Below are 18,547 nucleotides of genomic sequence, written 5' to 3' on the forward strand. Positions count from 1 at the left end.
GATTATTTATGTAGCAATAATAGATAAGGTTATATTGTTTATTTAAAAGTAACGTATCCTTTTGAAAGTTTTGAAGCGTTTTACATGGAGTAACACTTACAAAGTGCATAAAAAATTTTCTTGCTATAACCAATGCACTTCGCTTTTTTTTAAAAAATTAGTGCTCATCAAAGGTATCCCAAATACACTAAATAGCTGCATAAAAAAATCAGTTACGTACATATTAAATAAAATTTTCATTGATTTAATTTGAAAAATAAAGTCAAAACAACTTTAGATTATATGCGATATGATACTCAATCAAGAACCTGGACACTTAAATGCCTATTATTGAATAAAAATGTCAGAAAATAAACAAATGTAAAATGTAATGAGTTACGGCTACAATTCCCTGCATTTTATTTTTTTTTTACCTCAGTTTGAAATACACTTGTTGAATTTTAAAACAAATTGATATTTCCAAATCGGGTTTTGAAAGATTTCCAACGTATTGCAAAGTGGTTGGGGGTATTTGGTGTGCCACCTGAAAATGTGCCGACAATAAACAATTTAATATAATGTTTTCAACAGCAAAATTATCGATATACACCATCATCAAGTTCATATCATCATTTTTATCATTTGTTGATGAGTAAACTTTAAATCAAAAACCATCTACAATAATTAAAAATAAAAAATTTCCGTTATTTATGATCCTTCGTTGATTTGAGTGTAGCTTTTACAAATATTCAACGAAAACCAAGTTAATATTCTTAATCTGCGGATACCTATTAATGATTTCAGAAATTAATTCATGAAAGCAGCGTTTTCAATCCGTATACATTGAATCTTTGAGATTTAATGCGTCAACGAAGAAGAGGAGTATTTACGTTAAAAATCGATGGTTCTGATGTAAAACATTACTAGTTTATACCACACAGTTACAGTTTTTACAGGAGTAGAGATATAAAGCAGAAGATAGGGCAGGGTAGAGTTCAGTCGGCTTTAACGAAAAGAAAAAAACTTTAAACTTTTGGGTGTTTCATTCCCATCAGCCAGTAATGCTGGTGGGCGGGCAGTCCCTCCGGACTACGCCGGAAAGTAGGGCGGAAGGCCCTCTTCAGCCTGTTTTCAGGAATCGTAGGAATGGGTGGGTGGTGGTTCGGGTGAGAAAGTTGAGACAGACGAAATGAAGACAGAAGAGAATGAAAGATTATCTGTGGAAAATTACTGCCCCAGCATTTGCCTAAGTGATCCAAGAAAACCACAGAAAAACTTGGACCAAAGCAGACGGACCCGGAATCGAACCGGCGTCCTCCCGCATGCTAAGCGATGGTCTAAACCTCTAGGCCATGCCGCTCGGTAACAAAAAGAAGTCATTTCTATGTTTACGGACAATTAATAGAAAAAATTGTTAAATAAAGGTATATGTCTCGAGCACGAAGCTTTACGAGTGCGAAACGTGGACGATGGGCGCGCGGTAGAAAAGAAAAGGTTAGAAGCGTTAGAAATGTGGTGTTACAGGCGAATGATGAGGATACCGTGGATAGAGAAGGTTAGAAATGAAGAGGTACTAGAAAGAGTAGGTGAACAGAGGACTCTATGAAAGTCAATAAGAAATAGGCGAGATAGGTTGGTAGGACACCTTCTCAGGTATGAAGATCTAGTCGGAGACATATTAGAGACAGAAGTATGAGTTAGGAGGGATAGGGGTAGACTTAGATTGGCTTACTGTTCGCAAATAGTTAAGGATGTGGGTTGTTCTAGTTTTAGGGAAATACGAAGATTAGCTCAGAATAGGAAAGAGCGGAGATACGCGTCCGACCAGTCTTAGAACTGGCGACCTTATGATGATGAAGATACCGTGGATAGAGAAGATTAGAAATGAACAGGTATTAGAAAGAATAGGTGAACAGAGGACTCTATGGAAGTCAATAAGGAATAGGCGAGATAGATTGGTAGGACACCTTCTCAGGTATGAAGGTCTAGTCGGACACATATTAGAGACAGAAGCATGAGTTAAGAGGAGTAGGGGTAGACTTAGATTGGATTACTGTTCGCAAATAGTTAAGGATGTGGGTTGTTCTAGTTTTAGGGGAATACGAAGATTAGCTCAGAATAGGAAAGAGTTGAGATACGTGTCCGACAAGTCTTGAAACTGGCGACCTCATGATGACGAGGATAATTTGGATACAGAAGGTTAGTAATCAGGATATATTATTTTTGGGTTATATGAGACTTAGGTACTTATGGTTTTATATTATTGTCATTTTCACTGAACTTAATTAAAGGTGTCTTGGATTATGTGGAACTTAAAATCTACCACGTCCGCAAACGATGAATTGTCGATTCATTTTCAAACTTTCCCTTTTATACAGATATAGATTTCAGAACGCATCTCTCGTATTGTACGCATATAGATATAGTATCCAACAGAACAAACGAAGCTTTCGATTTTTCCGGGCATGCGTTTAGTTCAACTCATTAGTAAATGGATTGGTGATTGTCTGACGCTACGCCTTTTGTTCTATGCGGAGCAAAGCTCCCGTGTTCAATATTTATAATTCAAACCAGAATGCGGCTATTAAAGCCATCGCATCGGTAGCTTGGTGCTATTGTTCGATAAGCGCGACAGAACGAAACACACTATTTCAAGCTCATTCATACATAAATTGCTAATGGCTACCATGTATATTAGAATAGACTGTGCCTACCTGTACTCTAGTTTTATATGGGTACACATATTATAGGTACGTACATGCACAAATATGAAAAATGTACGTGTATATTAATAGGACAATTGAAAAAAGAAAAATAGGGAAAACAAAAGCTCCATGATAGAATGATAGAATGTTTTTAACGGAGGCACAATGTCTACTATTATAAAACAAAGATTTTAATCTATATGTGTTAGAGACTCACTAATAGTGAGTACGAGCACATTTTTCATTATAGCAAGAACATTAAATAGAAAACTTTTAACTGATTTGTATAAATTAGTTTATACCGTTCTCTTCTATAATTATTTGAAGTTAATAAATAATGAAAACGTTTTGGTTATTGTGTATCTATATATATAAAAATGAATTGCTGTTCGTTAGTCTCGCTAAAGCTCGAGAACGGATGGACCGATTTGGCTAATTTTGGTCTTGAATTATTTNTATTTAATATTTTTTAAATCAGGCCAAATGTCATTAGCTTCGGCTGAAATATTTCACAAAACCTGATACTCTACTTATTTCAAAATAACATTTCGGTTTTTATACATAAAATATGTTGACATGTGGAATATTTACAAAAAATTAAACAACAAAAATTAGTAGTCAGACTTCATCTATCGTTGCATGCATGGACTTTCTCATTATTTAATGAATATGATTGATTGGGGGATGTTGTAGAAGTTGATCATCAGTTTACCACTTTGAATATTAAGAAGTAAAGAACAAAATAATATCTCTCGAAAATCCCTCTCAATTATTCAAATATTTTATAATTAGTTGAATCCTTTACCCCTTTATGCATAATTGAGACGTGGATTTGACCACTCTCGCAAATTGTATGCAATGGTCAGCATTTCACACCTCTGCTAATCTCCGAGCTTAATAACGCAGAAGGAAGATCAAGGCGCGCAACTTTTAAGGGATTACAGAACGTAAGAGTAGACAGCAGGGTCCATTGGTCCTAATGGGTAATACTAATATCCTTACTGGACATGAACAAGGGGAGGAAGATTTAGAAATTAGTAAAATACGAATATGCATTAGTTAATATTGAAAGATTACATAATGAAATCGGGAAAATAAGATAGTTATACAATTGTACATAGGTAATAAAATTATACGATCCACATAGACGATAGGTATAGCGGAAGTCGTTTGTTAGGTCGAAGTTGAAATTCCCAACAGTTACTTTTATTATTTTTTGTCAGCCTAGACTTTATAAGCGTTCTGTGAGTGTCGAACAAAGGGTTGAACTCGTGGAGCACGGAAATTTTAGACATTAATAGCACTGGTGTCAGTATCTTGTCTCCAAGCTGAGTCATATCTTGATATGGAGACAACATAGCAATCGCAGTGCCTCACAAACTTATCCATATTCCTAAGACGGTCTTTTAGACACGATTGTTCTTATTGACTATGTGTAGAGACCGCTCTAGGCTGGAGGTCAAAAACACTGTTAAAATTCAACCCAGAAAAAATGTTGGATATCCCTACTTGAAATTTACAGGGGGCATGCCCCAACCAGCGTGCGAGCCTGATATGACTAATGAGGGGCATGCCGATAAAAATGGTGATACTAAAATGAGGATTGCCTTATAGGTTTTTCATATGGGTCTTAAGAGTCAAAACTACCACATGTATAAACTTACAATTAAATCTATCTTATGGGGGGTCGATAAGGCAAATCCGTTTGAAAATACTTTCGGTGAAATGATAATACTTATACTAGTAATCCCCTTATCCAATTATGTCGTCGTTTCGGTGAAATCTTTTACATTGCAACGAACCAACAAGTGTACTTCCTGATAATGTTATTATAAGAAAACTGAAACCAGACGCATCAGGTCGGACAGTAAAACGATTGCAATTTAAAGTACTATTGATTACAAAACAGCTCAATAACATAATCTTACTTAAGAGCAAACAAATTTCACAAATAAGTGATCTATGTACATACGAGGGTGGATTGATAAGTTTCCGGCCTGACCAAGAAAAACAAGGTTTTTAAAAATTTTTTTTTTTTATTTCTCAACATAATCTCCTCCAAGGCTGATACATTTCTCATAGCGGTGTTCCAGTCTATTAATGCCATCTCTATAGACTGATTCGTCAAGCTCCTCAAAATAACCATTTACAGCTTCGATTACTTCTTCATTGTCCGCAAATCTCTTACCGCCAAGCCATTTTTTGAGATTAGGGAACAGAAAATAGTCACTCGGGGCTAGGTCTGGAGAGTAAGGAGGGTGCGGCATCAATTCAAACTTTAGATCGTTGATTTTAGCCGTCGCAACGATTGACGTGTGCGCTGGTGCGTTATCGTGATGAAACAAGATTTTTTTCTTCGCCAGATGAGGTCGTTTAATTTTCACCTCGTGGCTCAAACGTTGCAATAAGTCTGCGTAGTATTGACCAGTGATAGTATTACCCTTTGCAAGGTAATCAATGTATATAATACCTCTTGCATCCCAAAAAACAGTAGCCATAACCTTGTTCGCCGAAAAAATTGTTTTTGCCTTCTTTGGAGTTGGTTCCCCTGGTCCAATCCACTGTTTAGACTGTTCTTTGGTTTCAGGAGTGTAGTGGTGGACCCACGTTTCGTCAACGGTTACGAATCGACGCAAAAATTCGCTTGGATTACGCTTATACAATGACAAATTTGCGGTAGAAATGTTTTTTCGAATCAATTTTTGGTCGACTGTTAGCAAACGCGGCACCCATCTTGCACAGAGCTTTTCCATATGCAAATGTTGGTGCAAAATATGTTGCACACGTTCATATGACATCTTACAGGTCTCAGCTATCTCACGCACTTTCAATCTGCGGTCTCCCAGCACTATTTGATGAATTTTTTCGATCATATCTGGAGTTGTGACCTCAACGGGGCGTCCTGAGCGAGGCCCATCAGAGGTGCTCACACGACCCTTTTTAAACTCGGAAACCCACTGCTTAACGGTTGAATATGACGGGGAGGATGTCCCCAGTGTTGAGTCCATCTCTTTTTTAATTTCCTTCGGCGTTAACCCCTTCAAATAAAAGTATTTGATGACAGCACGATTTTCCTGCTTTTCCATTTTTACGAAAACCACAGAGGCGTCTTGTTCAGCGTGCTGTCAAACCTACACTAGCAAGGAGATCGGGCTGAAACTATAGCTACAAGCTATCCAAGGATGGTACTATAGAATGTCACCTCAAGGTAGGCCTAGTGGCGTCATCTCTTGGTTAGGCCGGAAACTTATCAATCCACCCTCGTATTGTATTTTTTTTCACCAATAATAAAATTCATTTTTCCAAAAATTTTTAATGGGGAAGCAATAATTTTTCCCTGCGGGGGGCACATACGGCATTCCCGATGATACGCAAGCGTTATATGCCCCTTCCTTGCCCTAAGGGGCAACCTCATGGAGTCCACAAGAGCTAGTGTGACTACCCGCATAGGGACTCTACCTGCACCCCCTCAAAACTCTAGTCGGGATCTTATTGAATAACTTTAGTGTAGTGTAATGTCAATCTTTACCGTCACAAATGCGTTAGTTAAAATTAACCCCCGCAGATCTAATTTGAATGAAATAGTCTTGTTGGTAGGTATATTGTAGAGCAAGAAATTACACAATTTATAATTAATGTATGTGTATATAGGCTTTAACGGCCGGTCAAAGTAAATGTAGAAAAAATTTCTGGTTTCAAAATCCCTGATAGTCCATTATTAGAGTTACTTCCTGATGCTTCGTTTACAACTGCGGTGGACAACTTCAACCCTTACCTCATCGTCGTTAATAATGTTTGTCACAATTCTCAACAAAATGTCAGGAAGTAATTCCTATGAAGCACTGCTTTTTAAGCCCGAAAAACTTTTCAGCAATCAATATTTGTCGCAAAAGTTAGTACAGTCGAACCTAGATAAGCGAAAACTGAATAAGTGAGAATCTATAAGGGACAAAAATAGCCAGGTCCCGTCATTTTTAGCCCCGAAAACCTCTATGAGTGACAGCGTGAGTACCTCTTTTACAGAGAGCCATTTTTTACTTTTAGACCTCTATAAGTGACAGTTTCTTACTCTAGACCTCTTTAAGCGAGACTATTTACAATACTAGACATCTGCAGTACACTTGTGCGCTTGTTCCTACCTGCTCATGGTACTCATCCTCAACATTTGGTTTCACTTGATAACAATAATTGTAAAAAGTACGTTTGACGTTGTTCCCTTACAATGTTGAAGCGAAAAATTAAAGTGATTTCATTTTTTATAAAATTTATGAAATTGAAAAACACATTCAAAATTGTAAAAAGGGTATTCAGAAAAAATTAACCGATTTCTTTAGATAAATAAAATAAGTACGTATTTATAGCCAAATGTGTATATTCTTACTTATGTATTACCTATTTCTTAACGCTGTAACACCATGTTTATGTTTGATTTTTATCTCTCTCTATAAATGAGAAAACTCTAACTTAGACAAAAATTTTCAGTCTCCCTCCAGTCTCTCAGAGTCTTTCAGCGTTTTTGAGAGCGTCTGTCATAGTCTTTCTCAGTCTCTTAGTTATTGCATAGGTGTTTTTATTGATCTCTCACAGTCCCTGTATGAAAGATTCGAACGATAAAATTGTTAATTCAGAGATTCGAGTCTCTTAAAGGGAGACTGAATGAATAAAACTGAAAAATTGAGAGATACGAAATGAGGATCTCTCTATGAGCGACTCGAGTCTCTCGTTCAGAGACGCTGAACAGTTTTTTTGACAGTCTCTCGGCAGTCTTTCTCAGCGACACCAGAGAGATTGGATCGATGAGAGACGGAGACTGGAGTCTCGCTTTTAGAGACTCTGAGAGACTGAACAGTTTTATCTCGGGTATGAGTGAGAATAATATTCGGGTCCCTTGAATTCTCGCTTACCCAAGTTTGACTGTATTTGGTTATCTCTTTTGACGTTGTCTGGACTACTCATGAAAGATTTCTTAACTTAACAAGGGTTTGTTCAAAACGCAAATGACTACAATNTTGAAGCTCCTTAGGGATTACATATGCGTCATCAATAGAGACTCTATAAACTGAAGTTGGCATGTTAAACCCACTTGCAATATATAGAAAAATTGCGGCTTAACCTAACCTAACCTAGCTCAACCTGAAGTAACCCAACCTGGAATATAAGAGACAAAAATAAAATATTTTAATGTTCCTGAGAGTTTAATTGTGCGTCATCAATAGAGACTCTATAAACTGAAGTTGACATTCTAAAGCCCATTTGCAATATGTCGAAAAATGGCTGCTTAACCTAACCTAACCTAATCCAGCTCAACCTGAAGTAACCCAACCTGGAATATAAGAGACAAAAATAAAATATCTTAATGTTCCTGAGAGTTTAATTTTGTGTCATCAATATAGACTCTATAAATTGAAGTTGACATGTTAAACCCTCTTGCAATATATAGAAAAATGGCTGCTTAACCTAACCTAACCTAGTTCAACCTAAAGTAACCCAACCTGGAATAAAATGACAAAATAAAATATTTTAATGCTCCTGAGAGTTTAATTATGGGTCGTCAATTTAGACTCTGTAAACTGAAATTGACATGTTAAACATTCTTGAAATATATAGAAAAATGGGTATGAAACATCCTTAAGCCAAATAAACGCTTTTGAGGGGATGTTGCATTTTATTCGAAAGATTTTGAGTTTTTTTGTATATTTCGTGAACATTTTGTTTACCTACTTATCTACAAATAGTTTTACTCTTTTAATGTGATTTTAAAGTGGTATAAATCAAACGGAAAAATTTTATTTATTTGATAATTCAATTTTGATCGCTTTCAGTCTTATCTGAACTGCCTGCTCTTGAGGTTATCACTACTCTGTATGTGTATAATTTTGGTGTACCATTCCTTCTTTACTTTTTCGGTATATGTCCCACTTTTGTTAATTTGATGACGAACATTGACCTTCCTCCCCCTATTGTACCTTCTGTATACACATCTTTTCCTTATCTTTATCATAATAACTTTTGGCTTCAGCCCAAATTCATTTTTTGACATTCAATTGACAATAATAAGGGGGTAAGCGTAGCAGTTCATGCCCTCGGTACGTGTTATTTGATCTACTGCACATTTTACTTTAATTTTATTGTTTTTAGCAATATAAAAAAGGCCATTTTTAGTGGAACCTTCTTCAAACGATGCGCCTTTTTCTGCTAATCATGTAGCAAAAATAGTCTGCTCTTTCCAAGCCAATAGATTCGCTATTTATCTATTACCATTATTGCGCAAAACTGTTTCAAATTGGATATGAGTTCATCTTCAAAACATAAGTAAAAAGTATATCACCATTTATTTCATTGTAGTTTTAGTTACAAGAAAATGCTAGTCTGTAGTCATTTATGAAACCATATCCTTTGTAATTATATTCTACTATGAAGCGTTTTCCATTGAAATTTGCAGTTTCCTTGTATACTTTCTAACGAATCATCTTACCATGACTTTCTGACACTGCATAAATTCATGGTTCGTCCATGGAAATTACCATTCTAGAGGAAGAGAAGTATCATCATCCCAATCTTTCAACATTCTACTAGTGAAACTATAGCAAGCTTATCCCCCGTTTCCTTATTAATTTGATGGAGAGAAATATGATCCCAAAACCTTGAACAATCGACTTGTACATAAAATCTTATCATAATTAGGAGCATACATAAAAATAATCATAAATCCAGGTATTTTTAACGTTCTGACCGATATGGGATTTTTCCTTTTTAAATCATCTGCATTATCATAAGGTCGTCAGTCTTAAGAGTGGTTGGACACATACGTCTACTCTTTGCTATCCTGAGCTAATTTACGTATTCCTAGATACCTAAAATCAGCCACTTCTTCTAATTTTTCGTCTCCTATCTTTATATTCGCACTTTCCCTACTTTTTTCCCTTGCATACTAGTATTTTAGTTTTACTTTTATTTATTTTCATACAATACTGTTTTGTCAATACCGCTTCCATTTCATTTAAAGCTATCTCTAATTCTTCCTTCCTAAATGCTAGTTCTGCTATATCATCTGCAAATCTAAGCATACTAATCTTTTGTCCCTGTAGTTGTACTGTTTACTTCTCTACATTGCAGCTGCAGCTCTATAACTGCCTGTTGCTCTTTATACAAAGTAAATATCACTCTTCTATCTCTGTAACTCATCCGTACATTTTTAAGTATATTTAATATCTTGTCCCATTCAAAATTGTCAAAAGCTTTCTCTAAATCTACAAATCCTATGTACGCACTGTTTCCTTTTTCTATCGTTTTCTCTATTGTTACTCGTAAAGTTAGAATGACCTCCCGCGTTCCTCTATTTCTTCAAAACCAAAATTGATCTTCCCCTGATAGTTTAAATATTAAGAAAATGTTGTTTCTGGACTCGAAGGATTTTGCACTAATCTTCTATTTAAATGTTGTACATCTACTTTGACCTAAATATAGTCGAAAACGATTTTTTTTATAAGCGAACCAAAAGACTGGCATATTCCGTTTTCGTAGATATATCTTACAAATGATGCCCCAAGTGAATATTTGCCCCAAACGCAATAATTGAAAAATTCGTCGAGTTCGTGGCACCACGCGACACTCGCTCTGAAATACTTAATATAATATCATTCAATCTGATAAAGGTTCCACTCAAAAAATGCATTTTTTAGATAGAGCGGTGTTTTTTTCATTTTTTTTATTGACTGAACCTGAAACAATTGTTCAAACAATTGAATTGCTGATATGTTCAGTTAATTAAGGATATAAAAATTATTTTTATAACTATTTGTATGAGCGAATGAGTCAAATTGAAAAATAAAAAATGATCGTGTCAGCTTGGTTTTTCAATCCTGATAGATGTACTCCTTTATATAATTTTTTAGTGATATGCTTTACATCATACAGTATAACAATTAGCATTCTTGTTTGATTGTTTCTGATTCTATACCTCCACGTGTCTCTCTTTTTTTTCTTTTCCACACGTCTTATCTACTTTACACGTTCTATAGTTACTTTGCATGTAGAAATGCGTTCGTTTTTCGTTCTATTAACATATTTTAAGAAACTACTTCAATATGCATGCGTCAAAAATATGAAAAATGACGAATCCTTCAATGCTGACCATAAGTAACCAGTGGCTATTTCGCGTAGACAATTCGGGAGAGTCTTACTTTTGTCTAAATTTGATTCGTTCTTGAAATCGGAAAAAATCCGTACTTTCGGGGTTGGGGTAAATTAAAAAATCATGTACGGCATCACTCTCGGGGGTTTACCGCCCTCACCTTGATGCTATACTACTTATATTATTCCCTCCTGACTCCGTCCAAATTGTTAAGTACTGATTACCAATAAATTTTCTATACTTATTGTTACTTTTTTTTCAACTTTTTTATGGTAAGTAATTATTTTATTTGACATTAATTGTTAAAAAATACACAACTGGGTTACTAATAACAGATAAACTTTCGTTTACTGATATTAATTAACGGAATCATGAGCGTCGTCGGTTATTTTATATCTAAAAATTAGAGTGCCGATTATCTACATCGTACCTACCAATGTTATAAAAAAAAATATTGTAAACCGTATAATACGCAAAAACAAAAAATTAGACAGTGACAGCGTAGTGCGCAAAAATGCCAAAATTTTTGTGTTGGTGAAATCTGTAAATCTTAAAACGTCATTTTTTCATAGCCAATTCCCATTTTAATAGGCGTTATAATTTAAGCTTTCGGCATAGCACAAAAATGAATGTCACAGAATACCTAAGATTATAAAAGACATCGTAACAATCTTAAAAAACCATAATACCAAAACTGAGAAACAGCAAACAAAAATCTATATTCACTAGATAATATTAAATGTCATAAATGAGATCCTGAGTTATTTAAAGCGTTGCAAAAATATGGAATTAATCTTATGTAGTTAGCTATAGTAAAAAGTTCGGGATACTGACGGTAAACACTCTATGGAAGTAAAGAAGGGAAGTTTTACAATTACTTATAAAATCATAAATGGGTCCTCAAAGTCCTCACGCTATTCTGAATTATATATGTATTTATATAAATCAAATAAGTTATGTGAAACCTTTCCAAAATCACATGCTTAATTTTACGGGTTTCTTCCTAACCAAATCAACATCTGTTGAATTGAAGTTAATGATCATCTTTTTTTATATGGCAAAGGGCGCAAAAGTTCCTTTGCATATGATCGACTCAACTTTTAACCACACAGTCTGTATCACTGCTAAACCTTCCCAATCATCGGAACGTTTTTGTAATGGATCCAAAAATCAAAATCATAATTTTCCACATACTTTGTAATTTGAAGCTTATAATATCATTGTTACTTACAAAATTTGGAGATGAAGTATGAGTAGAAAAATGATTAAAAAAAAAAATTCACAACATTCGTTTTTCTGTTTAAGCTAAAACACTGAAAAAAAAAAATAATTTCGTGAAAAATTAATAGTACACCTTATCCCGACCAATTTAAAAAGATAATTTTAATAAGAAAAATATGACGGGCGGCAAATTTAGGCTTCGCCCCGGATGGCAGACATTCGCGGTACGCCACTGAAATTAGAAGCAACGCGTGCAATAAGATAAGCTGAAAGCAATTAGTATATAAAAGAGACAGATCTGTCGAAGACTTCAGATCATGTTCACGATGTTAAAACTCATTGCTGTATTAGTATTGGCTGGAGCAATACCTAGCTACTCCCAACAGGTAAGAAACATATCCATTTTTCAATTTAAATTTATACTGTTAATGACTCCTTGGGTTTCGTGTTCGAAGACAAATTTAATATCTTGGTTTTAAAAAAATTCGAAATTTCCTGATCGTATTAAATTCCCTGATAATCCCAGGCTTCCCCGGTCTGTAACCACCCTGTAGAAAATCGGATTTAACGACTACGTTAAGCATGTAAATACCTCGGTTATTGAAGAAGCTCATAATCGTTAGTGAAACGTTGGAATATTATAATAATAAATTATTTATTTAATGTAACTGATAATGCTTTTTTTTACTGATTTATTAAATACATAACCCTCCTCCGCAGTTTGTTAAAAAAGAGAAGCTAAACGTACGAAAAAATTAACACTATTACTGAATAGGCAAGAGCCTTTGTTTTGATAAAATTCTGCTAGTAGAGCAGTTATTATAGTGATCAAGTGGGTACAATCTATAATGTAGCAAACACTTAAGTAAAATTGTAGAAAGCAAGGCAAAATTATTAAGAGTGATAAGTTCGATAATTTAAGCTAACCTATCTTAACGCTGCTACGTTTCAAAGTTGCCGCGGGTATGAGAGAATTAATTATTAATAGAAACCGAACAATATTTGTGTTTAACTTGTTTTGTAACGTCATTTTATAGAGCTATCTACACTTAAGAAACAATCGGATCTGTTATTAAATATCACCAATCTTTATTCATGTACTAGAGCATGTTTACGTGTTTACTTATCAATTTTCGAAAATTGTAGCTAGATAGTGGTTGTGACTTAACGCCCACCGAATCGTTAAATTAGTTTACGGTATGAAGGAACCCTAAAACTAACTAGTTACGGATGTGGGTTGTTCTAGTTTTAGGGCATTGCGAAGATTAGCTCAGGATAGGAAAGAGTGTAGGTGCATGTATAACCAGTCTTAACACTAACGACCTTATGATGATGATAATGATGATCCTAAAATGTAGCGTCGTACAACAGATGGCGTTTACCGCGCCATTTGTGGTATTTTATAAAACGCGCTGTTAAGACAGCAGGTAAAAGTTGGTCTGTGTTCTGTCGGAGCTGTCTGCGACGCGCTGATGAGATCCAAAAAGATCGAAATCGCGATCCGCGTCTGGCAGTTTCGACAGAATACAGACCACTTCGAATTATTTTATTCGATTAAGCTAACGTGCCTTTCACGTTGAGGTTGGCTACGCCGGGATTCGTTTTCAGCAAGTAGATATCCACACAAGTGGACCTTGTTGGAGGAAACGTAATCCTAAAATGTAGCATCGTGCTACAGATGGCGTTTACTGCGCCATTTGTACTATTTCTAAAATGTTAGTTCAATTTCTGGATGGTCAATTCCAAAACTAGTCTTCCTACAAATAGTTTTATTTTTAGTCGACACGATATACAGATCCTAAAGTAAGACCTCGTTTGATGTTTATTATGTTCTTATTAACAAAAGAAACGAAAAGAAACGAAATCATTTAAGGATTATGTACGGAACATTTGTTGACTTACGATTAATAACAATTCGGAGAACAACAAGAGAATACCCAATCTTTTTCGTATATTTTACGCGTATTTCTTAATTTTCCAGAATAATTACATAACGACAGGGTTTGGATCACCTGTTTCGTACAAAGATGCATCCTTAACAGTTGGTCGTCGTGGTCCATTACTAATGGAAGACACTGAATTTATCGATGAAATGGCACACTTTGACCGAGAACGAATACCGGAAAGAGTAGTACATGCCAAAGGCGGAGGTGCGTTTGGTTACTTTAACGTCACCAATGATATCACTCGGTACTGTGCAGCCGCCCTTTTCTCACAAGTTGGAAAGAGAACGAAAATCGCGGTTCGGTTTTCCACAATTGGAGGCGAAAGAGGCTCAGCCGACACCCGACGAGATCCACGTGGTTTTGCCATTAAATTTTACACAGAAGAAGGAAACTGGGACCTTGTAGGAAATACCGTGCCAGTGTTCTTTATTCGAGACCCCATTTTGTTTCCCAGTTTTATTCATACTCAGAAGAGACATCCCGCAACCTTTCTTCACAACGCTGACATGCAATGGGACGCAATCACTTTAAGACCGGAATCAACTCACATGGTACTTTATGTATTCTCCGATAGGGGAACTCCCGATGGATTCAGATATATGCACGGTTACGGTATCAGTACATTCAAACTGGTTAATGCCACCGGTCATCACGTTTTTTGTAAATTCACTTACATGACCAATCAGGGTTTGAGAAACTTGACCAGAGCAAGAGCTCAACAACTCGAAGGCAGCGATCCGGATTATGCTATACGAGATTTGTACCAAGCAATTAGATCTGGAAATTATCCATCATGGACCCTGTACATTCAAGTAATGACAGAGGAGCAAGTAGCGCAAAGTTCTTTTAATCCATTTGATGACACAAAGTTATGGCCTGAAGACAGATATCCTTTTATAGAAGTCGGCCGACTTACACTGAACGAAAATCCTACGAATTATTTCCAACAAATCGAGCAAATCGCCATGTCCCCGTCACGAATGGTGCCTGGAATTAAACCTTCACCAGACAAAATACTACAAGGAAGACTGTTTGCTTATCCGGATACACAAAGATACAGACTGGGACCTAACTTCCTTCAAATTCCAGTCAACTGTCCGCTCCAGGACGTGCATAATTATCAACGAGATGGTCCAATGTCTTACAGCAATCAGGGAGATAGCCCGGTCTATCATCCGAACTCAGTCGATTCGTTGAACGTTAGTCAAAGGGCAACACAATTAAGTCCACCTTATTCGGTTAGTGGTGACGTCTACAAATACGATAGTGGAAACACTGAAGATAATTTTGCTCAACCTAGAGATTTTTATGAAAACAGATTAGATGAAGCAGCCAGGATAAATTTAGTTGATAATTTGGCAGAAGCAATTTCCGCCGCATCGGCTCCCCTTCAAAGGCGGGCACTCAACCTGTTCGGTAACGTTTCTGCAGATTTGAGGTCTCGACTTCAATCAAGAATAACGTCCCAATAATGATTTCATAATTTATTACAACAATCTTCCCTATGTAATCTTGTAACTGCAGTTAAATAATATACAATTTGTAAAATAATTATAACTGGATTTGTAAGACATTTAGTTTTTGGATCTCCATTAATATGTCAAAAAATAAAAATAAAATATAGAGGTACACATCTCACCTTAGTTTGGGGGTCGAGATATATATCCAATGTCTGTACAATATTGAATATGTTTCTTGTTTTTTATATTTAACATAACTATAGAACCGAATTAAATAAAGGCAGAAGCGTCTAATCAAATTTCGCTTCCTTTACCAGAATGTGACCAATTAAGATGAATACAGGAGAGAGAAACAGGGAAAACTAAAGAAATTCATGCAAAGAATTTGATTGAAGTACCTATACGTTTTTTTAATTTCTTTGAAATGTCCTTACTTGTAATTTATGATGGCAAATCAGCTAATCGTAGTACAGTCCCAAGAAGTTAATTTATCATAGCATCAAAGGCAAAAAATTATCAGAAATTTTTTATGTTAGTTGATAAAAATGAGTTACTGGAAATTGATTTAAAGCGTTAATTAGTTCAATGAGCGATTTTTAAAAATAACGTCCACTTAAAATTGTACCACGATATTACATTATTTTGATTACCAATAGATAGATGTCGCCGTTAACAGTAATTCCTTACTGTACATTAAAAAAAATGTGTATTTGTTGAATATACAGTACTGATCATAGACTCATTATTACGAAAAGTTCCGCGATGAGCAGATCTGTATTTGTATTTCAGCTTCGTCCTTTCAATTCGAGGAACATCCTTAAAAAGGAACAGTCATTTCACTTATCCCCCACGACTAGACAAGTAAGCAAGGAACGAATAAAATGGATAGTGTTTAAGCGAATCCTTAACACTGTGGACGTTGTCATTTCCTGGTGCCAAGTCGGTAATGTAGAAAAACAAGTAACCGTCACGGGAACATCCCTCTTTCCATGTAACCTAAACATGCATTAGCTCCTTTTGCGCCTTCGCCGTGTGCGGCCCAAATCATGCCTCTGGTGTTGCGTGTGAGTGTGTACGCGAATGTATATTAACTGTAACACGAGAAGCTTTGGTGGCTCGCATCCGTTGATGGCATCAAGAAGCACAAGAGCAAGCAGTGATATCAACAACAAGGCGACAGGCGGAGGAGAAGGCGATGAAGGAGGGCATATGTGATCGGGGGCCAGGGGTCTCGACATACGACCCGAAAGACATCACTTGTGCAAACAGAATCTTTGCCAACATCTCTCCTCCGTACAACGAATACATGATACACCTGGACGGCTTTTCCGTACAAGAAATGTCACCCAAATTATTCGGATCGTCGCTTATTTTTAACTCAAGCGGAATGTGTGCCCATAATACAAATTTAGTAGCCGCTAATGTCTATAAACTGATATTGAGAAATACATATGGACATCGTCAGTTAACTTTTGCATTACAAGGTAACAGGCATGTAAATTATTGGTATGCAAGGAAGCTGAATGTGGTATTAAAACGTATGCACGAATTGGAAACGAAAAACTACAATAAGAAGTCTTTCGATTTACGACAGAACTCAGGACGGAAAAAAGAGTAGATATTAAAATAAAGAAATAGCGCATCAGTTAATTTAGAATTATGGATAAGATTATCAAAAGTGTATGGCTGGACGAAGGACGATTCCGTAGGGATGTAAAACGTGGATGATGACCGAATGATGAAAATGACGTGGTCAGAAAAAGTCAGAAGTGAAGAAGTATTGGAATAAATAGGAGATCTAAGTCAATAAAGAAAAATTGTGATGGAAAGGTAGGACAACTTTTGGCGATGACACATAAAGGGCTAGTTAGACGTATAAGAAGCAGAAATAGGGGAAAAGAGGAGGAGAAAAAGTCATGGATTGGATATGGAATGTTCTAGTTTTTGGGAAATACGAAGGTTGGCTTAAGCTCAAGATAGGAAGGAACTGAGGTGGGTTTAAACCAACGACTTTGTAGTAATGAATTATATAAAATGGTTATAAACAACGAATAAATAGGTAGGTAAGTGTAATGTATAGGTATATGTCAAAGGGGATCGGAAATCATTCCGAAATTAATACTGAAACTAGATAATACCAAAATATTAATTTCTTTTATGTTTTGCACATTATACCACAAGCTTTTATAATAAGAATGGATGCTATTATAGCTCTATACCTACCTATCTGGTTAAGTTATTGTTGTACTATATAGTAACTACAGTAAAGGAAGTAGATGAGTTCTTGGTCAGTGATTTGGTGAAACCGACCTACGTGGATTACGACTACAAAGTCGTTGGTTTCCATCAGCACGAAGGCAGAACATCGACCAATTTATTTTCGGCGAATAAGTACAGACGGCGCAGCTTGGTGAATATCATCATCATCCGTAGAAATTTGTTACATTGATATATTGTAAGGTCCTTTTCGATAAAAGACATTGACTAAATCACAATTTAATACTTAAAATACTTGCGTTAATCCCAGTGAATCTTAATAATTAGACTGGTATGATTGTAGTAAATCCAAAAAGACGCAAAAGGTAAAATTTAGCAAAGGATTTTATACATGGTGTTGCGCGTTAACGGTTTACGCTAGATAATGATAACGTGGTGATTAGTAGATATTATTTAAATTTAATTTGGTAGACTGAGTAATTGAATCCAATAAACCGCGGTGATTACAGTCTATTTACCTTATATGGAGGTTATAAAGTTATACCTCACTTATTTATGGAAGATACAAGTAAAATGAATTAATGAGACGTAGTATATATTAGAAATATGTATATTACGTATAAAGTATATGTATATCTTTACTGCACTTACCTAACATAATCAATTTTACAATAAGTTTTTCCGTCCCTAACAAAACACGTGCATGATTCGTCCAGGAACCGTTGACATTCCTGACATTTAAGGCAGGCAGCATGCCATTCGAGATCAGGAGCTACCCTAAGGATGTACTGATCGTGAATTTGACCACCACATCCAACGCAGTGACTTAGCCTCCGAGGTTTTTCTGAAAAGAAAAGAGAAAAATTGTTTTTATAAAAGAAAGTT

General features: G+C 35.8%; 2 protein-coding genes across 2 annotated transcripts in view; one reads left to right on the forward strand and one right to left on the reverse strand.

Moving 5' to 3' along the window:
- LOC108733161 (insulin gene enhancer protein ISL-2B) overlaps positions 1 to 18,547 on the reverse strand; it is an 89,038-nt gene that overhangs the window by 40,119 nt on the left and 30,372 nt on the right. The window contains exons 2-3 of the mRNA XM_025977361.1: positions 18,314 to 18,506; positions 16,591 to 16,760 (exon numbers count right to left, since the gene is read on the reverse strand). Of these exons, the coding sequence (XP_025833146.1) occupies positions 16,591 to 16,760; positions 18,314 to 18,506 (363 nt within the window). The remainder of the gene's footprint in view (positions 1 to 16,590; positions 16,761 to 18,313; positions 18,507 to 18,547) is intronic.
- Positions 12,343 to 15,744, forward strand: LOC108733197 (catalase-like). The gene is made up of 2 exons (XM_018464275.1): positions 12,343 to 12,425; positions 14,021 to 15,744. Exons 1-2 carry the CDS (start codon positions 12,357 to 12,359, stop codon positions 15,455 to 15,457), a joined length of 1,506 nt encoding a protein of 501 aa, XP_018319777.1. The 5' UTR covers positions 12,343 to 12,356; the 3' UTR covers positions 15,458 to 15,744.

Source organism: Agrilus planipennis, unplaced genomic scaffold (genome assembly GCF_000699045.2).
Source record: "Agrilus planipennis isolate EAB-ADULT unplaced genomic scaffold, Apla_2.0 scaffold72, whole genome shotgun sequence".
NCBI classification, from domain to species: Eukaryota; Metazoa; Arthropoda; class Insecta; order Coleoptera; family Buprestidae; genus Agrilus; species Agrilus planipennis.

Bases quoted from the DNA above. Each gene is read 5' to 3' on its own strand.
- LOC108733197 (XM_018464275.1), top strand. From the start codon at position 12,357: ATGTTCACGATGTTAAAACTCATTGCTGTATTAGTATTGGCTGGAGCA. The intron at 12,426-14,020 runs GTAAGAAACATA...TTAATTTTCCAG, and splicing joins TACCTAGCTACTCCCAACAG to AATAATTACATAACGACAGG.